This window comes from Filobasidium floriforme (genome assembly GCF_021052385.1).
Source record: "Filobasidium floriforme strain CBS 6241 chromosome Unknown HD553scaffold_28, whole genome shotgun sequence".
NCBI lineage: Eukaryota > Fungi > Basidiomycota > Tremellomycetes > Filobasidiales > Filobasidiaceae > Filobasidium > Filobasidium floriforme.
Window position 1 is genome coordinate 462,056 of NW_025763649.1, and position 21,740 is coordinate 483,795.

At 50.7% G+C, this 21,740-nt stretch overlaps 7 protein-coding genes and 1 non-coding gene across 8 annotated transcripts; 7 read left to right on the forward strand and 1 right to left on the reverse strand.

The window, feature by feature from the left end:
- Positions 1–118: 118 nt before the first annotated feature.
- On the forward strand, positions 119–1,163 carry HD553DRAFT_364437 (uncharacterized protein; the record flags this gene model as incomplete). Its single annotated transcript, XM_046184049.1, has 3 exons — positions 119–378; positions 499–602; positions 721–1,163. 3 exons carry the CDS (start codon positions 119–121, stop codon positions 1,161–1,163), a joined length of 807 nt encoding a protein of 268 aa, XP_046032906.1.
- Positions 1,164–1,762: 599 nt separating this feature from the next.
- HD553DRAFT_319964 (Mak10 subunit, NatC N-terminal acetyltransferase-domain-containing protein) lies at positions 1,763–5,265 on the forward strand. Its single transcript, XM_046181088.1, has 11 exons — positions 1,763–2,014; positions 2,087–2,292; positions 2,387–2,831; positions 2,908–2,957; positions 3,036–3,356; positions 3,428–3,493; positions 3,556–3,744; positions 3,811–4,233; positions 4,289–4,501; positions 4,568–4,660; positions 4,716–5,265. The coding sequence occupies exons 1-11, from the start codon at positions 1,948–1,950 to the stop codon at positions 4,881–4,883; spliced, it is 2,241 nt and encodes a 746-aa protein (XP_046032907.1). The 5' UTR covers positions 1,763–1,947; the 3' UTR covers positions 4,884–5,265.
- A 299-nt stretch (positions 5,266–5,564) lies between these two features.
- HD553DRAFT_364438 (uncharacterized protein) lies at positions 5,565–6,694 on the reverse strand (the record flags this gene model as incomplete). Its single annotated transcript, XM_046184050.1, has 4 exons — positions 5,565–6,115; positions 6,172–6,472; positions 6,553–6,579; positions 6,641–6,694. 4 exons carry the CDS (start codon positions 6,692–6,694, stop codon positions 5,781–5,783), a joined length of 717 nt encoding a protein of 238 aa, XP_046032908.1. The 3' UTR covers positions 5,565–5,780.
- Positions 6,695–8,375: 1,681 nt separating this feature from the next.
- On the forward strand, positions 8,376–8,462 carry HD553DRAFT_t108. The gene has a single exon. It is a non-coding gene; the product is annotated as a tRNA-Ala (tRNA).
- A 236-nt stretch (positions 8,463–8,698) lies between these two features.
- HD553DRAFT_149353 (uncharacterized protein) lies at positions 8,699–9,777 on the forward strand. Its single transcript, XM_046176729.1, has 3 exons — positions 8,699–8,718; positions 8,838–9,043; positions 9,436–9,777. Exons 2-3 carry the CDS (start codon positions 8,959–8,961, stop codon positions 9,633–9,635), a joined length of 285 nt encoding a protein of 94 aa, XP_046032909.1. The 5' UTR covers positions 8,699–8,718; positions 8,838–8,958; the 3' UTR covers positions 9,636–9,777.
- HD553DRAFT_149378 (P-loop containing nucleoside triphosphate hydrolase protein) lies at positions 9,555–10,757 on the forward strand. The gene is made up of 2 exons (XM_046176730.1): positions 9,555–9,930; positions 9,996–10,757. The coding sequence occupies exons 1-2, from the start codon at positions 9,919–9,921 to the stop codon at positions 10,584–10,586; spliced, it is 603 nt and encodes a 200-aa protein (XP_046032910.1). The 5' UTR covers positions 9,555–9,918; the 3' UTR covers positions 10,587–10,757.
- Positions 10,758–11,050: 293 nt separating this feature from the next.
- HD553DRAFT_364445 (uncharacterized protein) lies at positions 11,051–13,783 on the forward strand (the record flags this gene model as incomplete). Its single annotated transcript, XM_046184051.1, has 3 exons — positions 11,051–12,263; positions 12,435–12,664; positions 12,744–13,783. 3 exons carry the CDS (start codon positions 11,051–11,053, stop codon positions 13,479–13,481), a joined length of 2,181 nt encoding a protein of 726 aa, XP_046032911.1. The 3' UTR covers positions 13,482–13,783.
- Positions 13,784–16,805: 3,022 nt separating this feature from the next.
- Positions 16,806–18,078, forward strand: HD553DRAFT_326989 (uncharacterized protein; the record flags this gene model as incomplete). The annotated part of the gene is made up of 4 exons (XM_046181752.1): positions 16,806–16,814; positions 17,166–17,319; positions 17,535–17,665; positions 17,743–18,078. 4 exons carry the CDS (start codon positions 16,806–16,808, stop codon positions 18,076–18,078), a joined length of 630 nt encoding a protein of 209 aa, XP_046032912.1.
- Positions 18,079–21,740: the final 3,662 nt, after the last annotated feature.

The following is a 21,740-nucleotide window of genomic DNA, read 5'->3' on the forward strand; positions in this document are numbered from 1 at the left end:
AGCGCCACATTTCGATCACGCCGACTGACATACCCCGCAACGGACACTCTGCGCTCACGAACCACACTATCGACCCCTCGTCCCCTTCTTCCCTGTTCATCTGACTTTTATCATAACCATGCCCCTTGAATACAACACCGCCCCATTCCGCCGGAACCACGAGAAACAAAAAAGACTACCCCCTTGGCTAACTAAACACCCTGCGGTTCTGAATACGCTGAAGACAGTAAGGTGGTTGTTACCTCTCTCTGCGGGGGTGCTTTGGGCGGGAGCTTGGGGGTTTAGTCCAGAGTATTTCGATTATGGGGTACTGAGGAGTAAGACGGGGGGTGCGAGTGGGGGAAGGGTAAGGTTTGGAGGGTTGGGGTTCTGCGTAGGGTGAGTTTTGATTTTGGTTCTCAAGGGCTAGGGGTTTGGATTTGGTTCATCGGTCGGATAGAGGAAAACAAGGGATGAAGCTGATTGTTCGATTCCGATGTGTTTTTGTCCTTATCATAGGAACGAGTGCACCATCTCGCCGTGGTATGAGATCCCACCGGGTTATCTACCCGGAGAACTTACGGCCTATCTTCCTTGTTTGTTGACGTTATTCAACTTGCTCGGTGAGTCCAGAAATCTCACGTCCCTTCATTCAAAGTGGTCGAATGCGATTGAGCTCATTGATCTCTACGTCCAACCGTCACGGTACGACATCTACATCGACATCGATGTCGATATCAGGCGGCCTGGTATTACTACTCTGGTGTTTCTGTCGATACGCCACCCGCCCACTCGCCTACTTCCGAACATGGCGGAAAAACCGCCCCATCCACAAATCCGCCAAACAATGTGGAACCAAGGTCAAATCCGACTCTATGGACCTGTACACGACCGAACCGTTCACTCCCTACATCTTCTTCGACGCGGCCACACCAGGCATCCATCATTCCCTGGAAGCGTTCACGGTGATCAGTATGGGCTTGACGATAAGTTTCTTTGTGTCCTATGATGGAGAGACGGGAGGAGGGGTTCAGATGGTCGCAGCAGGGTGGGGGTGTTTTTTGGCGTGGAGAGGGTTGGAGTGTTTGTGGGAGACTTGGGAGGAGAGTGTGAGTTATCTGGAAAAGAGCGAGAAGGGGAACGGAGCGGGAAGGGGGCGGGAGGGGACACATGAGGTTGTTTAGGCCGATGCCGATGCGTTTCTTCTAGCCTCGTCGCATCCGGTACCGTTCAGCTTGGTACCCTCGAGGATTGATTCTCCAATGCGTAATCACAATCAGCCTTCTTTGTGATGCTGATGTTCTGGGCGACGGGTGATTCAGACTTCGACACCGCAGTCGGTAGAGACTGATCTGAATATGGAAAGCTCGCCGTTTTATCCCATGCTGATTTGACTGGAGCTGTCGCGCCTCTACCGGGGTTCGATTGATGAGTTTTTTATACACAGAGGTTCTTAAAGGGTAAATAGGACGCAATGCGCCGATGAACGGATTCTAACTCGCCGCTTACCGTCGCCGAGACGGCTTGTCCTTCGAGCGAGGAAAGCTCAGATCTCAACACAGCCTATATTGAATGTTCCCAGTTCCTTTTTGGCTATAGATCGTCTCGGTAATCTTTCGGAAATGTGTTCGTCGATCGTCGAAAGATGGACGGAGCCTAGGGTCGATATCGCAAATATGGCAATTTAGAGTTTCGATGATCGCGCGACCTTACGGCATTTCAGGTCGATCACCCTTCTCACCCGAGCTTCATGTCGTTCTTTCGGGCTCAATCGTCAGGTATATATGCTCACAGTGTATCAATAGACCTCTTCCATCTCAATAGAAAGAGCCGCAGCCACAGAGCCTGACTAGCTTGTATCCCGGTGTCTTGGCTCATCTCCCAAGCGACGCCAGCTGTCTTTGCACAAAAGCAGCTCTTGCTATCAGCCGGAGAATAGCGTCGGTCTCGACTCGCACAAGGAACGGCATGACCGGAGCGGACCTCCTCCCTCCGATGCGGGATGTGACCTCTCAGTTTCTCTCTGCTTGTCAAGGTGAGCCTGAATGCTGCCTATCGCCTCGCACCTCGGCTGACGCTCTGAGCTACGGGTAACTCGGGGGGACAGGGCTGCAGTTCGGGGAGATGGTCAAGATCCCGGATTTGGGGATGATGGAGGCTATGAACGCTCTGGTCATGCTGGACCCTCGTATGGATAGCGGGTGTTCGAGCAGTAACGATGAGGATAACGAGAAGGCAGAAGACGAGCTCTGCGGGTTGGACCTTAGTCCCGCGGTCGTGTGCGAGATTATGGATAGGTTGATGCGGCTCGAGGTAAGTCAGAGTTCCCGGTCGGCAGAGCTAACGTGCCTGGCTATAGTTTGAGATGGCTGACCTCGATTTCTATCTTATCTGCGGATCTGGTTAGATGACCTACCATACCGGAGCCCCCCTCGTCCAAACCCTCTTTACATCCCGGTACCTCCTCCAGCTCAATCCGCTCACCTCCCCCTTATTACAAGCCCAATCCGGAACGGACAACAACCTGTTATATCACGTCATCATCCCCTACATGCACGCACTCAGGTTGTGCATGTATCTCGTCTGGAACGAACTCACCAGGGGGCATGTTTACGACGGGGAGGATTTCATGAGCGATACGGCTGGGTTGTGGGAGGGCGGGAAAGAGTGGTCGGTGCCCCGGTTACACGAGAGGGGGAGAGGAGGGAATGGGATGAGAGCTGGAAGTGCAGGTGCAGGTATGAGAGAGGAGGAAGGGATGGACATCTTGGGGTATGATGAGTGTGATTTGATGTTGGAGGATGTCGTGGAGCGGATAGACGCTGGAGTCGAGTGGTTGGATTCGGCAGGATGTGAGTAGTATAACCGAGGATAGATGTTCGACGTTGCTATGTTGCTGACAATTCGGTTCTGCGTGACGTTGCGTAGACCCGGAGGAAGAGGTCGCACAGCTCAGGGCTCGGATAGGGTTCCGAAAGGTGAGTCAATCATCATGGACCCAACTCAGTTCGCTCTTCCACTGATGTGAACAATATATCCCTTGCTACCTCTCACAGAACTTATTATCACATCTGATCGTCGTTCTCGCGGCCTCTTACGAAACAATGCCCATCCCGTACCCAACGAAGCCCATCTCAGAATCATACCATACCCTCGAACCTTTCCTCACCCGCCCGACTGCCATGAACGAAGAGGAACAGGCTATGGTCGACCGAACATTTGATGGAGCAGTCTATGCGAGGTTTAGGCAGATCATGCCGCTGCCCAAGATTGAGATTTTGGAGGGCAAACGGTTTACGGACAGGTTGGGGGATCTGGTGAGGGATATGGAATTGTGCGAGAGATTGGCTCGGGATGGGGACCTTGATGAGTGGGAGGTGGGTGGTTGGGTTCTCGAGGTGTTAGAGGTTGGAAGCCCGAAGCTAACTTGAGGTACGGGCTTGATTAGCGAGAGTTGATTGCGCTGTCTGTGGGAGAACGGCCGACTTTGCCTTTCGTGCGGTCGTGCTTGGTGGTAAGCAAAGATCATTTGTGACGTGTTCAAGCCAGTGCTGACTCGGTTTCCATCTTGTACAGTCAAACCTCACCCCTACACCGATAACCCTCGTCACAGGGTTGGCACTACCAAGAAGCGCCATCCGCGACCACTTCTTCAAGCAAGCCGGTATCGGTCTTGATGAGCTGGAACAGATTGGGGAGGTGATCGCGATGGACGATCCGGCTGCCGGGCGGGATTTCGAGCGGTGGCAGAAATTGCTCAGCGGGGTGAGTTCAGGTTGCTGTCAGGTTGTCCATTTGATCAGACGGTTGCTGAGGTGTTCGGGTTGGTAGCACTGGCTAGGGTACCTTTTGAACCTGCTGCATAACCGTTCGCGAACGCGGCGGAGTTTATTGTCATCGATGGAGAACTGGGACGACCTTCGTGGAAAATTACCACGTAGCCCGGCCTTCCGTCAGACCGACTTGGACACCTTGGAGAAAGCGCTCGAGAGACAAAGGTTGTTCATGGGTCTACTAGGCATGTTGGGCGGGCTTGATAACGAGCTCTGGCCACCGGGACCTGTTGGGCGGGGCGAGGATGGGAAGCTTGGAGCTGGGGGACAGCCGGAACAGCTGGCGATGATCTTTTGGTGGATCAAGAACATCGCTGAGCGTTATCTCGAAATCGTCGAACCCGGCGAGTCTATCAAGGCGGATGATTGGAAGACGTTGTGGATGTCGTCCTGGTCACGCATCTCCAACGGGATGTTTCTGGTGAGTCGAGGTGGCAGCTTATGTGTCTGCTCTCGCTGAATCGATCTCGGTGCAGGCACTCTCCTCAATCGAACAGCGCGAGCTCAAATCAATACATGCGGCTCCGCCAGCAGGGAAATCGAGAATGCTTCGCCCCCGTACTAAAGACATTTTCGATATCAGATTTAAGCACTTTACGGGAGCCGGTCCAAGCCTGCTCGGTCGGGAACGTCTCACGGCTTGTTGGTCGCAATGGCGGACAGAGTGGACGAGCCTTAAGACAAATCCAGTGAATGGCTGGCGGCTCGAGATCTTTCCGTTTCTGAGCGCTGACAATGGGCATTATTTGCTTTAGTATGAGAAAGAAATCCCCGGGGCGGCGTTTGTCCATCAAGCAATCGCAGTGCTAGAGTCGCTTGTCGAGACGCTGCACGGTGGGCTCTTTAAGGTTATTTGCGGCAAGTTAGTCTACTAGAGCTCAGGCTGAAATATGTTTTGTGAAGACTTTGTGCATTACAGTTGGTGAACGATTGGAATCTCTGCTGGTCTTTCTTTCGAATCCAGAAAGGGTCCACATGGCAATGCCGAGTCTGACGCAACTAGAGGGGGACTGCCTGCCATGTTTTCTGCTGTGGATCCCGGTAACATCAACAAAACCTGGATCCGGATAGATAAGCAGGTCAGGGCGTATTGTGGCTCTTCATGGATGCCGCTTTACGGCCGATGACAACCTCCCCAAAAGACCATTTTGCAAAACCGCGCCAAAGCAGAGACAAGCAAATGAAAGCGATAGTCAATAGCGAGAACAAGGCGAACCGCTCGTGTACAGGACAAGGAGAAAGCTGGACCAGGCGATGATTAGTAAGGGCTGATGAGATGACATCCGCAAAGCACGACAGCGGACACCTTCTATGGTTGAGATGCTCGACGTGAATATTACCGTTTCTGCTGTCGAGCCTGATTTCTCTGATCCGTTCTTCATGCCTTGCAATTTGTTGTACTGCATCACTCGCATATATGGAACATCCGGACAATCACGTTGGAAGCTTTCCCCCATCAATGACGGAGCAGGGCTAATTCTGCGAAGTTCGCGCTGAGCCATAGAAGAATCTACACAGAGAGAGAGAGAATTCATAAGGTGTCTTGTGCCTGCGGCCTCTGAAAGACACTAAACACTTTTATCTTTCACCCTGAATCAACCCAGTGTAGAGTAGGTCGAAGCCTTACAGCCGCAGTGACTTCTTGGCGGGTTCAACAGCTTGTCTAGGGGATCAAAGGCAATATCGTCATGAAAGGACACTCAGTAGATTGCTCGTCTCGCACATGTATACTACCGCGAGCATCCAGATACCCCTCACCTCCAATAACCGTATAGCAGTGACCAGCAGCTAGAGAGGAGGACTCAGTGCACCATCAATACTGACCTCGATTAACACATTTCGCCCTCGAGCTCAATTCCAGCGGACCGCTGAGCCAAGCGCAAACGATTTTCATGCCTGTTACTGCCTGTACATCAACTACTTTCTGTACCACTACAATGCGTCTCCATACCCTGAACGCGCTTCAACCTAGATAAAATATGTGTAGATTCTGGGTTCGGTCCGAACGCTGGCAGTCACGGTTGTGTCTCCATCCGGAGTCGACTGTATCGTTTGCTGGAACCGCCAGGGATGATCACCAATTGTGACACTAGTGCGATCCCAGGTGATTCCGCTTAGGGATGTAGAGGTCGATGAGGAAAGGTTGACTGAAAGACCGCCTGACCTAGCTGGCGAGTCGTTGAGAGAGGCGCGGAGGGTGTCCAAAGCCATGCGACAGCACACCGGGGTCGCTTTAGACGATGGATCGAAGATTCCCCCATGACGTTCCATCCCCATCGGTAGAAACGACCCGTGCCATCCCCCTGTCGTGCAAAAGAAATTCAACCAAAACACTGATCACAACGACAAGACGACTCACTCGGTTTGTAGAATATGGCCACAGTACGGATGTTCCAGACCCATTCGACGAAGATGTCTGCCTGATCGTCCTTGACGACGGTGACGTTCTTGTCATCCTGTCCAACTTTCCTAGCATACGTTGCACAATAGTCGCGGAACCACTTCGCCAGATCGTTGTCCTTCGGGGATTGTCTAGCCTGTCCCGCTCCGGGAAGGTGTTGCTTGTCGTGCCAAAACCACTTTAACGTTTCCTCGTCTCTGAAAGCGAGTAGCAATACCATGGTCTGGAATCGCTGCAAGCCAACTTCAATGGCACGTTTCTTTAAGGAGTACGACGAATTCCCGTCAGCCAATGCCGAACGTTTGTATTATCTGAAGGTTCGCGCCCCTGAATACGAACCTCTAGCTGCTGCTTGAGTTGGTCTTCCTAATTTCAAGGGCTTCGGATCAGCCAAATCGCACGTTGAGGCCCCGGGATATTCTCTTACATCGTAGTTGTTCTTGATAGTACAGTCGAGGTCGATAGTACTGTTGTGACTCATGATGACAGGGAAAGAAGACGCGCTTGTGCTGTTTTCCGCTCAATAATTGTCATCTTCAGCAAGCCTTCCCGATTCCTGAATTGGGGCATTGATTACGATATATATACCCATCGATAATACGTGGTAGAGCCAATCGTGTCTTCATGAGGGATGATGCAAGATTATGGCCTCCTTTCTCGAACCCCTTGAAACTAGGCAAGGGTTCGCTCGCGACCTCCTAGCCATGCGCCGCTCATGCTTACTTGGTACGTAATGACAGTATCACCCTCGGCCTCTCCTCAGAAAAAGACGCGAACATCGTCTGTCGACAAAGGATAACGAGTTGCGAGGCTGTTGCGAGACTACACTACGAATACCCTATCGCCATGATGGCGTTAGATTTGCTCGGCTTATTATGGCGTCATCTTCACTGACATGAGGGCCTTGTTTTTTCATTACTTGACGTTTCAAAGAAACGGATATAGTCCGCTGCTATCAGCGGTATCGGACAGCCTCAAACTCAGCAACGAGTCAATGGCCGTTCTCATACTTTCTCGAGGGAACACCACCACCAACCGGGGCTTAGTTTAGTGCGATTCGGCAATGCAGCTCCCAGGCGCCGGCTCCAATGCAGCGTCGCCATTCATGTAGACTCGCCGTGCACGATACCCCTGGCATGGATGTCGGATTGAAAAATACAGTAATGCGTTACGGGTCCAATGATGCCTGTCGTTGGAAAATTGACTTGCGGATATTTTACATTATGTGACTTCGTTGGGATGATTAGGCTGAATGCTGCACACTAATTAGACTATTCTAATCATCGGCTGGTGATAGAGCAATCAATATACAGACCTTTCCATACGAGGCAAATATCCTGGACTCTTGCCACGATGGCAACCTTACCAGGAGTGTAGGCGCTCATGTGATCTGTAGCAGTCAACGATTATGTTTGTGGATCGGTCAGGTGGATGACTTCCGAAGAGAACCGTACTTTGTGCTCACAACAATGGACATTGCCTATCATGTGTAAAGCGGTGAACGGCTAGAATGATACGCTGATTCCAGGATGCTACTAGTGAATTGGTTTGCTCGCTCCTACGAAGTTCCGATCCGTCGTAGTCGTCGAGAATCGGCGGTCTGGTGCTGCTTTTTCGCCATGGGATCGATGGCATAGGTGACCTGAAGGTTCGTCGATCTCAGGTAAGAAAGCACGATTACTTTTACGGAATGTCAAATCTCCATGCGTCTCGATCAGACGACGGTTAACATTTGACGATAATAAATACAACGGGACAATGCGCCCTTGCGTGGAAACCAGTGATAGTGGGATTGGACGCAGACGGTTCGTCCGTAACGGAAACCCCTGAGCATCGCCGAGATAATGGGAGCCGGCGCTCTTTCGCAACGTTACAAGCGATCTGCCGCCCTGCAGGAGCGGGTTCTCGAATGGTCTGCGGAGACGTTACGGCCAGGCATGGCCGCCCTTCCCAGGTATCGCGCGCATCCCTGGATGGGAGAACGGCACTACAGAAAAGACTGGGGATATCAAGACAAGTGAGCTGACGAGTCGACGGTCTAGGGTCAACCTCGAATTGCATGAGGGCGATAGATGATATGGACTGGTTTTGTTGATAGAATTCGCTTGTCACAAGCTATTGTTGTGATGTCTAGATATAAAATGAATATTAAAGACATTGCTGGGGATATGGTTTAGTTGGTATAACATTCCATTAGCACTAATCAGCTTATCTTGGAAAGGTCTGGCGTTCGATTCGCCATTTCTCCATTGCTTTTTGCCCGGATTCGTACTGTCTTTTTCCGATTGTCTCCCTAAGAGCTTCAGGTCACGTGAAGATGTCTTAGAAAGTCACGTGAGAGCGCTCAGCGGAAAGTCGCTTTCTCACGCTTACCCCTCAAGCAACTGATTTCCGCGTGTCCTCTCACTTCGTCAACCACAAAAACCGCAACCTCGATATTCAACAAACCTCAACCCTCACCTTCTTCATCCTGCAAGAGACTTTACCAACGAAGAATACACCACCGTGAGTACCATTCTTTACATCTGTTTCTCTCTTTCTTCTTCCCGCCTTGTTCCCCTTCGACCCCATCTTCTCGTTTCCCCACTCCCCGCTCGAATGATTATAAACCTACTTGTTATCAGAATCGCTACACGGAGATTCGTCAGTGACAGCATAATAATTTATACCCAAATTTATGACACCTACCCCATTCTTTCTGCTCTTCTGATCTGAGATCACTACGAGATCGTTACCGAGGGGAAGATGGCTGACGAGACTATTCGCTTGCTTCGACGCGTTTTAGGTTTCTTTTCTTTCTTGCTTTTCGGCTCGTTTCTGGTTTCGAGTCGTAAGTCCTCTTACCGTACTATCTATCCTCTTCCTCTGTCGTCTTCTTTCGTCTCCATCCCCCTTTTTCCTACTCCCCCCTTCCCCATGCTCTAATACCATCACGCCGAAACATCCACCCCTCCATCCCGACGAAATTTATGATTAACACCCAAAATCAAAGAAAAGACAAGCATATGTAGGACTCCCCTCCCCTCTTTCCCTCGAGGTTCATCCGGAGGTTACGGAGGGGATTACAAGGGGACGTGGCTACCTTTTGATCAATACCTGTATGATTCCTGCTCGACACCTCTATTTTCTCTCGATCCCCTTCTGTTTCTGAAGCCAGCGTGTCTTTCGTCGGATGGGAAAGCTTATTTAGTTTCGAATTTCGGATTTTTCGGCCTCGGTTAGGTTCCTTTCCGTTAAGAATAATTCAAGTCCATCCTACGTTTGGGTGGATAGCAAACATAAACCGTGAGTGTCTTGCCCGATCCCGATTCTTTCCGTCTCCGTCTTCTTCTCCTCCTTCCCTCCACGAGAGGAACAGTCCACCTCATCGATCTCGCTTGTTCCCCTCCCTTCGAAACGCGCCGTACAAACAAAATGATTAAAAGAAAAAGGGTAATACCCCTACTTGACCAAACCCCTCTTCTCGCTCGTCCACAAACCGGGCGGGAAGATGGGGACTGTCGACAGAACCAAAATTTCTCTAAATTCAATGTCTTCAACCATATGATGTTTTGTACCTACCCCGTCTTTCCTCTTGACGAGGATCATCTTCTTGTTTAACCCCGCTCTGTGTGGGCGATTATGTTGAGGAATGACGCTGATTGAGACGGTCTTGTCCTCTTTGCGCGGGGCTTTTAGATCAGGCATCTTGCGAAGTTGAGAAATATGATGGACAGGGTGAGTCTTGCTGGTCTGTCTCGGTAGCAGGGAATATCGAGGCTGACGTTTGGTCACGCTCACAGCCCCTCGTCGTCTGTGGTCCCTCTGGTACGGGTAAATCCACCCTGCTCAACCGACTCTTTGCGGCCCACCCGACCAAGTTTGGCTTTTCCATCTCGCATACCACCCGTTCTCCCCGTCCGGGCGAGGTCGATGGGGTCAACTATCACTTCACCACCGACGCCGCGTTTGTCGAGATGATCCAGCGTGGCGAGTTTATTGAGAACGCCCAGTTTTCGGGGAACCGGTATGGGACCAGCGTCAAGGCCGTCAAGGACGTTGCCGACCAGTCTCGTCGGTGCATCCTCGATATCGATACCCAGGGGGTGAAACTCATCAAGTCGAACCACCCCACCCTGAACCCGGTGTTCCTCTTCCTCTCTCCGCCGTCGTTGCCCGAGCTGAAGAAACGTCTGACGGGCCGGGGGACGGAGACGCAGGATTCGTTGCAGAAACGTCTGGATGCTGCCATTGCCGAGATCCAGTACGCCGTCGAGGGGGGTCACGATATCGTCGTCGTGAATGACGATGTCGAGCGGGCTTATGGCGTCTTGGAAAAGGTCGCCCTGGGGGAACAGGTCGAGGGGGACAAGTTGCCCGAGTTTGGCTTGTAATCCAGGGCCAGGCGGGGTTTAGTGAGAGCGGTGGGTTATCAGTTTTGGTAGATGCTGGTAGTTTCAATTAGTTGTACTAGGGATATTATCGAGGGCGATTAAGCATACATTACATACCATTTGTTTAATTTATTTTACGCTTTGACCATCTCGCTCGATCGCTGTTCACCATCTTCGTATCGATCGTATCAATTCGGTCGAGGTCTCGGGTTCAAGCGCTTTGTTTCTCTGTAGGACGGGGGTCACGTGGTTCTACTGCTGGGAAGCTGACGTCACCTTTTACGTGATTGTGAGGCTGACATCTAAGTTGTCTATCACAGTTTCCAGCTTACGTAAGCAACTCTCACCTTACGATTTCAAGCTGCGAGGGTTGTCGCTTGATCACCATATTCCTCTCGATCCGACTTGTAATCGCAACAATAACAACAACCTTCCCAACTTTATTACCATACAACCATCAGACCATGTCATTCCCAGAACACACCCACCCGCCTAACATCAACATCAATATCAACCCCATGCATACTCCCCCGCCGCTACCGTTTAATCCGAACGCCCATCATTTCAATTCGGCCATGAACAATGTCGGGTTCGGGTTCGGGGGCGCGGGAGGGGGGAGGTCGGGGTTTTCTTCTGGGAATGGGCAGGGACAGTATCAGCAACAGCAGTTACAACAGTCGCAGCAGCAGCAGCAGCAGCTTGGGTTTGGGGGGTTCGGGGGGTTCGGGATTGGGACAGGGACAGGGACGGGGTTTGGAGCTGCGTCTGGAGCTGGGACGGGGTTTGGGTTTGGTAGGAATCAAGCTTCGTCGTCTTCGTCCTCCCCTTTCGGACAAGTGCAAGTTCAACAGCAGCAACAATCTCAGCAACAAGCTCAATCGCAAGCTCAATCGCAAGCTCAAGCTCAAAATCAGAGTCGGCCTAATTTGTTCCATCACCCTACCACCCCGGCACCTTCGTCCGCTACCACTACTACTACTATCAGCAATACTTCGCAATTCCCTACTTCTACCTCGATCGCCTCTCCCAGCCCGATCTCGTTGACAACTCAGAAACAACAACAACAACAACTACAACACCAACGACTACATTCGAACGGCGATAATACACCTGCACTTACGCCGGGAAGGAAAAAACGAGCGAGATCGAGATCTAGGTCTAGATCTTCTTCTCCTCCATCCGCATCCGCATCTATATCTATATCTACATCTATATCGCAACATAGATCGACACCGTCAGGGAATGGACAAGGGAATGGGCAAGGGCAAGGGAAACGTGGTCGAGATCGAGGTCGATCCAAGTCTACTTCGGACTCCGGGAGAGATGAACACGAGCATGAGCACGAGCGCTCGGCAGGACCTCAGTCCGATAAGAGGCAGAGGGCTGGAATTGGGATGGATCGGGACGATAATACACGAGAGAGGGAGGACGAGGGGAAGAGGGTGAAGAGACTTCGGAGGGACCCGTCCGGTGACCCTTCTGGGAGGACTTCAGACAGATCTAGAGGAGTTTTAACGGGCGAAGGCGATACTGGGAACGATCCTTATGTGCGGGATAAGAGTAGGAGTAGGGTTAGAGGCGGGAACCGAGGAGAAGTAGATGGAGAGGGGGAGGATGAGGATGAGGATGATGATTATGATGGGAACGGGGAAGAAGAGGATGTTGGGGTTCTGTTAGGTAAGTTGATCTACTCTTCCGGGGGCGTTCCTCCTCGTTTCATATAGGAGAGAGGACGTAAAACTGATAAACTCGAATTCCGCTTGCTTCCCTGGTGCATACCCACCCCTTCCTCCATCACGCGCTATGACCGATCCTACCCTCAACAACGCCCCGCCCATATCTCAATAGCTTCCCTCCCGACGACCTCCCTCCTCCCACTCATCCATTCTCTCCTCCAAACACGCCCTTCTTTAAAACCGCTCCTCTTGACACTGATCCCTACGCCGGAGATCGAGGATGTCCTCGGAGTGCTCAAAGAACGGGCGAGGGCTGTGTTGGGGAGTGTGCCGTTAGGAGAAGCTGGGGATGGGTTGGTTGGGGTGAGAGTTAGGGGCAGTTTGGGGGAATTCTGCACGGCGGTGAGTTTCTGGGTGATGTGAAGCGGTTTGGAGGGGATCGCTGATCGGAAGTGTTTTGGTGTGGCCGTGATTTGAGCAGGCGATGACGTACCTACCGAGGTTCATCATCGAAGAACCGTCGACCGGGTTTCAGACCGGGAGCAACAACACGAATAAGAACGCTACGAATGCGACGAACAGGACGAATAATCACAATAACGGTATGATCAACATGAGGAACGAAAACATTACGAACAACAATACTACGACAATGACCACAACGACGAAGATGGACCCCCGACGTGCACCCGTCCACCCGACTATCCCTCCGACGCTCCTCGTGCCCCTCTCTCAGACGATCCTAGCGCAAATCTTCCCCATCCTCCCTCCCAAGCTCAGAGTCCGGGAGAACGTTTCGTTTGACCAGCTCGAAGCGCTATGCGACAAGGTCTTGAAAGGGTGGACGACATGGGTCAAAGTGGTAGCCCGGACGGTCAACGTGGAAGGAGGGATGTTTAGCGAGGGGGTCGTCAAGGCTTGGGAAAATGGGCTGGACGAACTGGCAGGATGGGTCTTGCAGCGAGAAGCTCAGCTTCGGGCTCAGCAACTCCAAGGACAAGGACAAGGACAAGCGGGGAACGTGAACGCTGCTGGAACCGGGGCCGACGATCCGCGCGGGAAAAAGGAAGTGACGATCGAGAGGCTGGAAAAGAAGTTTGGGGATGGGCTGAAGAGGGTCAGGGATGAGTGGGTGGATAGTGTCGGGTGGATGGTCGGGAGGAGCAGGCCGGTCGAGGGGTTCGAGGGTGCTGCGGGGGAGGATGTGAGGATGGGGTAGGGCGGGCGTTCGTGTAGAGGCTGGCAAGGAGATGGCTGTACTGAAGGATCGGCTAGACTGGGGCGGCAAACGATATGGGTTTTCTGATTTTCTATTCTATACGACACGACGACGATATTACATGATGAGACTGCTCTTTTTAGTTTTGTTTATGGTTTTCTGATTTTTTTGTGCGATGTATCTGTCTCTTATCTTCAATACCATTCTTTGTCCGCTTCACCGTCTTGGTCGCCTGGTCAAGCTCCCCATCCTCAAAGGAGCCATCTTCCAGGCCTCCAGTGGTGTTCTAATCTTCCGAGTACCTGTCTCGCAATGATAGCGACATTTCAGCACTACTGCGCGGCCGTCAGCAGTGATACATCGACATACAAGTCATCATTATCGCTGGGCATGCCGAGTGTGCCAGAAGCGCCAGTCTCGGTGGATCCGCTAGGCGCAGTGGATGTTCGAGATGCTCGAGATCTGTCGTAAATGGAATCCCGTTCGATCGCTAAGGTATGTGAGGAACTCGAAATAAGGAATGCTGCTTAAGTGCCCTGCGACCGCCTGTACTTGCCCTTTTTCTTTATCGTCCAAGAGACCTTCTTCACCTCACGTAAAGTCACAGGCTCGATCTGCCATGTATCGAAAACTGCACGATCAATCTTGCTGCCCTCCTCCTTAAGAGCGTCTTCACCCTTGTCCGCCCACCAGCTTTTCTGCCAGTCCTCGAGGCGCTCCTTTTGAACTGCGCCGACCTTTGCGACCACCTCCTTGCCCCTCTGCTGGTATGTGATGACATAACGGTTCTGTCGTGGCTGCTCCTATCGTTATGATAGCGAATCAGTATCATCAAACGAACCTATCGCTTACACATTCCCTCTTGTGCGTACGGCTTCAACCTTAGGAAGGTATTCGAGTAGCGTTTTCTCATCCAATTGGGTTTCCTAGTATGCGAGGCCCGGTCTTCTCAGCAAAAGTGTTTCAGGCGTATATGATGGATACGGGAAGCAATAACTGGCTTTGTCAGCGGTCATCGTGTATGGGGAAGTACGAAGTGAAGGTGAAGAAATCTGGGAAAAGGGAGAAACGCGATATTGCGAGCAGTCACTGTATAGCGATGAGAGTCTAATTCCCCCTCGTATCCTCCTGACTATATACTGTCAGACTATGCCTGCTTATTCTCATCCGCCGGGGTTCTCCAAGGTATCTTCCTTTGTTCGTCGAGTGCGAGGAAGCTTGACGAACCAGCCCTGCGAGGCGTAAGGCTATAAAAAATGGCGTCAAGTGCAAGGACTGCACGTGATGGCATTCCATTGTTCGTCTGAAACTTCATGTCATAGTGGATGTGGAGTCATCTCGAGGGGTATCATCAACCAGTGGGTAGCCAGGGAGGAGGGTTTGACGGGCCAAGGACGAAGAAGTACACTTAGATGTGCAGGAACAACGATAAGGATATGCCGAATGAGGTAGGAATAGTAGATTGATCCACGTCATGTTTGATCTTGGCAACAAGCATCAACCTGAGGCGGCGACGGGATTCTCGAATATAGCTACAGAAGGACGCCCTGTCTGATATGCGGGTCATGTGATGAGACAACAGTCAGGAAGCTTTGTACCGATCCGTACATACCTCTCTGGCTGCGCCTATCGGCAGTGATCGACTGCGCATCGTTAAGAGACCGTGGCTCTCCATTCTCGATAGATCTTGTCTATATATCGATTGATATGGAGCTACAGTATATTCTATCATATATGAAAGGAAGACGGCAATACAGAAAGCAGTGGTGCTCTATGTTTCTGTTATGGGTTTTTCTTCTCCTTTTCTCTAAGCGAATCATCGTTCTCAGTCTTCTTTTCATTCTCTCTACCCATGTTGCGCCGCAGTTTATACCATTCCCCACATAGAATATCAGGCTTGATCCGTAGACGCAACATCGGTTCCGGTCGTCTGCGTGCTTTGATCGCTGTTGATACGCCAATTGATCAGCGGCGAGACTTCTCTTCTCTTCAAGCATCTATCACTTCTTACTTACACAGGGTCGAGAGGGACGACGGATTGCCCGGTATTCAATGTGCAGGTTTCCATGAACCCTTCATTCTGCGAGCCGAAGGTTGATCCAGACAGGCTTGGCGCGGCCACGGTATGTTCAGGTAACAAGGGTGTAGAGTGAACCCGCCGTTGATAGTGGAGGTCGATTTTGTTGGCGGGGGAGATGGCTGACTCTATGTTTTCGCATAAGGCGTGAATAGCAGGAACATCATAGGTTCTCAACCGGAGACTCACCAACGGTGAATTTCAAGAAGTCATGGTTCAACGCCTGGAATGTGACCCGGCAGCCACATTCAAACGGGCAGGCAGGAGGCGATGGAAGAACTCCGTCTCGACAGCAGTTGAGGCAGTAGCTACACCACTGCTCCCATGACTGCATTGATTGCCCCCATATTTGACTCGACTGCTGCCATAAGTTGTCCGTGAATAGCATTCCCCCTTCGTACCAGAACATGCCCTCCGAGGTATAACTGAAAGTATTCAGGTTAGAGGGTTTGCGGATGTCGAGGGCGAGGGGCCGAACGAGTTGCTAGCATCATAAAATGATGGATCTCAGTCAACAGATATAAAATAACTTAACGGTACTCAAACGAGGTTACTTACCACGATCGGGCATCCGGGACGGTTCTGTCATCTCCATATTCTCCTCAGTAACAAGTTCTTGAGGTCAATCTCGGAGAAGAAAAAAGTCTTACGGGCTGTGTCTGAGCGTAATAGATACACCAGTCCCCATCGAGCTTGCTTTGTGACATGTTCACTGAGTTTTGGCGAAGAAAGATAGAGACAGAAGCACGAGAGATGGATTCTGCGCTGGTTCCTGATGCTACGATCGATGTTGGCTCGCTCATTACCCTGATCTTAATATACATGATCGAATACCGCTTGCGTTCGCAGGCCACTGATCAGGTCCTCTTTCCTCCATTGTAATACGTATCAAGTGGCGCCAGAGATCACGTCAACAGGGCGTCTTTTGTTATCGCGTTCATCACTCCCGATGTCGTGATAGACATGCCGCTGCTCTGGGGTTCACTATGAGGCGTGAACCAGCCAAGTCAGACACCGGAGTCAGGTAAAAGTATCATTCTAGATGCCTAGTGTATGACGAGTATTACAGCTCCACTGAGCATACCAATACCCTTAGAATAGCGTTCGGACCGTATAGCAATGAACACGTACTCGAAAGGTGATCATTGTTCCTTTATGATGCCTTATGCTGAACGACTAGATCGAATAGGAACACGAGGGAACCTGCATTCATTAAATCAGGCCGGCGAAGTACCTATCGCGCTCACATGACGCAAGTGAGCATTATGGCAGTCAAAAAGACCGAAAGGTATGCCGTCATGGTGCTGTCCCATCTGTTCAGAACTTGATGGCAGCTGATTCTGATGAGTCGATTACGACCGGATTTCTGCGATCTCGATGTAGCGGTAGTCTAAACTCAATCCGTCGATCGATGCTCCCCCACAACCCGGAAAGGCAAAATATCGAGGGGATCGAAATCCATTAACTCGCCATCGTGGCTGTGTGATGGAATATGTGATCATGCTATCTCGGCAAGAGTTTATCAGCAGCTGACGACAATGGACGTCACGGCATAGTGGTTGTGACATTGCTATCGCGCTCGATCGATTGGTCCCGATGTTTCAAAGCTAGTCTCAGCGCGCGCCGATCAGATCCATTGCAAGACGGGCTCGATGGCGTTATGGGATGTCGACATTGAGACACACAAGGGAAGCTCGATTTACCTCGGGTTTGCGCTATCCCCGTATGCCTTTACTCGTTTGACGTCACGGGATGAGACAGGTAGAATGGCGCCTAGACTCGTGACCACAAAGGAGGGATGAGTGTCAACTCCGCTCGATTTGGCGCTGGATAAGGATTCATGATGCGATACCGAGATCGTCCCGGTGTACATCCTGTCTGGATCATATATGATTGATCGCCAGGCCGGGTTTCGGTCTCATTTCCAAGTAGACAATTCTTCCATCTATCGACCTCTATCATTCACCATTCAATAGACCGAAAAAGGCAAACAGAAATGTCGCAGTCAGACGAGGAACGCAACGAGGAACGCGACGAGGACTGCACCCCGCCCGAGTACAAACCTCTGGATGATCCAGTTTATCTGCTTCTGTACCCCAAACTTTATGTTCGTCCAGTCTAGTCAAGCGACCAGTTCGACCTTGATGATTTGTCTGACTTTTCTACTTCCTGCGCAAATCTTAGGCCGCAGCAGTTGCACTCGTCGAGCTTGGATCTCAGTTTTCCCTGCGATCGGAATGGAACTCCGAGGAAATCTTCTGGAAGAGTTCTACCGGAGATCACGGATGGATCGAGCTCGATCAGCATCGCTTCGATGACTGTATAGATGCCTTGCTGACTTTCAAAGCAGCCTGGGTTCGCAAGTACTTTCCATGTTACAGGTCAGGCGGGATGTACGGACATCATCTCACGGCCGTGAATCACAGTCGAGGGGGTTACCTAGAGATCGATGGGGACGAGTTCGAGTTGCTCATCAAGTTTCATTACAGTAAGCCTTCATTTGGTCTTTCAAATATTTGAATCGAATTGATTGGCGCATGGCCCGGTCGTAAACTAGCTCCTGTTCAACAAAATCAAATCGATCGGCCCGGGTTCTCTACAGTTCCACCATCGGTGACGATTTCTCTCAATGGCTTGACTTCTGCGACCCGCACTTCCCTAAGCAGTGTATACACTGCCTAGTATGCTGAATTGCTTCAATGCGTACTCCCCTCTCACATTGTATACATATGTCTCATCGTATAGAGTTGGAATTACTTTCTTCGTGCCTGACCAGCTTTCGACGGGGTGATCATTGTTGCATTTTGAGGTACGGTGTTGTCATGGTCGAGTATTTTCGTATTATTATCAGCAGACGGTAATTAGGTCATAAAGTGGATCGACTTGTTTCTCTGTACCCGCGTGTACTGAGAAATCTAGCCGTAAACACATCTGTCTCTCTTCTCCGTGCGTCAAGAGTTATGCCAATCATTGAAGCCAATCGCACAGCATAATACCTCTTACGAGCACAGCGAGGGTATCGATAGCTGGCGTACTAGTAATAGGACCTGTCCAAAGCCGTTAGACTTCAGCATCAGTCGGGATGTCAACGGATCCGTAGAGATACTAGCTTGCCCTTGGAACTGTCCGGCGGTCGTTGGATCGGTATAGCTCGTATAGCCACTCCCGTCATCCTGCACGATACCTAGATGCTGAAAAATATTAGGACAGGCCCGTATAACGAAGTCAACGTCGATGGTGGTTTCACTTACGTCTTCGAAGAGTAAAATTCACCGATTGTCCGTCGTCGCTTTTCTTGGTTTGAGCAAGATCGTAGTCGCCTCCACCGAAAGGTATCCTCATCTCTTCTGGCCGCAACAATTTAGTTGCAAGCTCAACCCAATAGTCGACCGTACCTTTGTACGAATGATCCAGGTAACAGGATTGATAACAACTCTCGTCTTCCAGTTATCCTTCCAGCCGACTGCTTGAGGGTATGACACGCAAGATGAAATTTGCAAAGCCGAAATTCAGCTTGTCGGCAACGACCTGGAAATCCACACCCGTCAATTTGAGATCAAAATTTCACCGAGCCAATCATGAGAACTTGCGGCAGCGTGATATCCGAATTCATTATCCTGGAACGAACGTATCAGTAAGTATCTAGATTCTGTCAGAAGAACTCACGCGGTCGAAGAACTGCATAGTAAGGTGATCTTGCGAGAGTAAGTTCAAAGGGGCGTGCCGGAGCTTCGAGAACCAAGACCTCGTTTTACGGGCAGACGAAAAAAGTGCACTCATATGCAGGAGTATATATACGCTCCTAGTGTTTTGTAGCTTCTTGATAGCTTCTTGATAATGACGACTCCTTTGATCGGGAATGAACGGGCATGGTCGGCATGACATCACTCATCCAATGCTGACTGCTTGTCTCGTCTGGGCCTCGGCACACCTTTCAATTGGCACGACATGGTCTGATCCACGCCGGAAGAGGGTTCTCTCGCCCAATCTCGTGACGAGTGCTATCATCTCGCTAAGATCTGGCGCCATTTAAATGGTGTTAGTCAATGGAAGGCCGCCAAGGAAAAACAGGTTCCCAGCTCATAAACCATGATCTCCAATCTAGGCCACAGCCGAAGGCTCGTTCATCACACAATTGGATAAGCTTCAGTGAGGGCGCATTCTCCATTGTAGGAGCCTAGAATGGCTGCATCGAGTGTGCCGGAAAGTATCGGCAAATCGGCATGACACGGAACTGAGGGGTTACAAAGGAAGTGCAGGCCTCCCGAGGGCAACCCACCCGTGTTCACGTTGACCTGCTTACGGAACTTGCATCACCAGTCGGGCCTTGGCGCTAATGGGTCGTCTTCTTCGTTGATAAAGCTCAACGCCACCGTTGATGAGTGAAACGCTTTAGCGAAATGTTAATGGCCTCCTCATGCTCCATTAGATCCCGATGAAACGCGTCCCTTCAGAAGCGCAGCGGAGGCAATCCGCGAAATTCGCGCTAGAGCAGAGCCTTGATCAAATACAGTATGACGGCTCCAACGATATGAAAGCAAGTCGACATAGTGGCCGCTTCTTGTCGGGGCCAGACAGTCATGGTTCGCGGAAGGAACTATCTTTCTTGTTCCCAATTGATCACCCCCAACCCTCTTGATAGCGATGCGGCACAGCATTTTAAGGCGGGATTATCGTTCGCGCTCAAGGAACAACTTGTGATGAATCTCTCCGGATGGGATATCGAATGGTCGCTCAGCCCGGCCGATTTCGTCTTGAAAGATCGACCGCTTTGATTAATTTGAAGTACAGCTTCTTTTTAACCTACAGATCTCTATCCGAAATGATCATCACGTGGAAGCTGCTTTGTCAAACTCGGTGCACAGTACGATATGGTCGTTCTTCCAAGGCCATCATGCAAGACATCGACATCGGGTTTAGTGAGCCGGTCCTTGCGATCGAATTGCTGACAATCTTCTACGGTCTTGTGAAGCCAGCGGTCGAGCCGATGTAGGAATGTTCTGAGGCTCGTCTGCAGCTTGTAGGATTATCCTTCTTTTTGCCTCGGCAACCGTATACGCAAGGCTTAGCTGGAATCAAGCGGCCATATAACGTTTCTCACTTGTAGATGATCTCGCAAGAAAAATGCTCATCCCAGTTTTATTCGCAAACCAATCGGGTATTGCCCTACGAAATATGTGTCGCCAAGTAATAGGATGTAAAGTTCATATATCCGCATTGCCTGTGGCAGCGAGTCATCGCTCGACTCTGGTTAGCCTGATCGTAGCTGGTAGACGCACCATTCAATGCTATAAAAGTGGTGAAGTATGGCATTGGGGCTGGAGTATCACCATCTGCGTCTTCTATCACGTTTTGATGTCTGCTGTGAGATACGCGTGGCAATAACATGTGCGGAGCTGGGCAACGAGGCAGGATGTTCCTCCTTTCATATGTCATCATCGACATGGGGGAGAATTCAAAAGACGGAGCCTCAACATCTATAGGTCCAGCTGCTATATCCTGCACGAGTGAGACATCATCGAGTTGAAGATTCACTGTGAACGATGATTGCCACGATGCTTGACCTCAGCGTGTAATCAAGCAAAGAGATCGAGAAGGATATCGCGTACCTTGGCATGTTCGTGGCTGTGTCACTGTTTCCGTTCGAGGTCATCGATAGGCTCAGAATGCTTGAGGCGAGATCTCTATGAACAGGAAGATCTGATATGAAGCATTAGATAGTAAACGTATTAGCCGCGCTCTGAAATGATTGAACGCTCGTCCAAAGCGTACTTTGGTAGTAAATCCGGAATTGATCCAACCCGTTCTCGGGGTCGACTTTCTTGACCCAAAGTATTCCTCCATCCTGATCGTCTACATCTTCAATAATATTTTCCTCATTGAACTTTACATGGAGTTGATTGAAGAGCTGAAGCCAGACAATAAGGTCAATAAGTCGCGTGTTACCGGATCCTTCCAGATTCTTCGGACCGGTGGCATCGGTGTGCCATATTGGACAGACCGACACGACTGATAGAGATAGCTCGATCGCAATCTGTACCTCCAGTTCGAGCACTAAACTCTTTTCTCATGGCTAGTGTCAGTGCTGCAGGGAATCATAGCGACCCCCATGGCGAGTAACTACTCACTTGCATCTGACTTCTTAGGTTTGTCAACTGCCGTCAGATCTAGGAAGTTTAGAA

Excerpts from the sequence above, each read along its gene's own strand:
- HD553DRAFT_319964 (XM_046181088.1), top strand. The coding sequence starts at position 1,948 with ATGACCGGAGCGGACCTCCTCCCTCCGATGCGGGATGTGACCTCTCAG. Across the intron at positions 4,234-4,288 it reads TCTCCAACGGGATGTTTCTG|GCACTCTCCTCAATCGAACA; the intron begins GTGAGTCGAGGT and ends ATCTCGGTGCAG. Across the intron at positions 4,502-4,567 it reads CGAGCCTTAAGACAAATCCA|TATGAGAAAGAAATCCCCGG; the intron begins GTGAATGGCTGG and ends TATTTGCTTTAG.
- HD553DRAFT_149353 (XM_046176729.1), top strand. The coding sequence starts at position 8,959 with ATGGCTGACGAGACTATTCGCTTGCTTCGACGCGTTTTAGGTTTCTTT. Across the intron at positions 9,044-9,435 it reads CTCGTTTCTGGTTTCGAGTC|GTTCCTTTCCGTTAAGAATA; the intron begins GTAAGTCCTCTT and ends GGCCTCGGTTAG.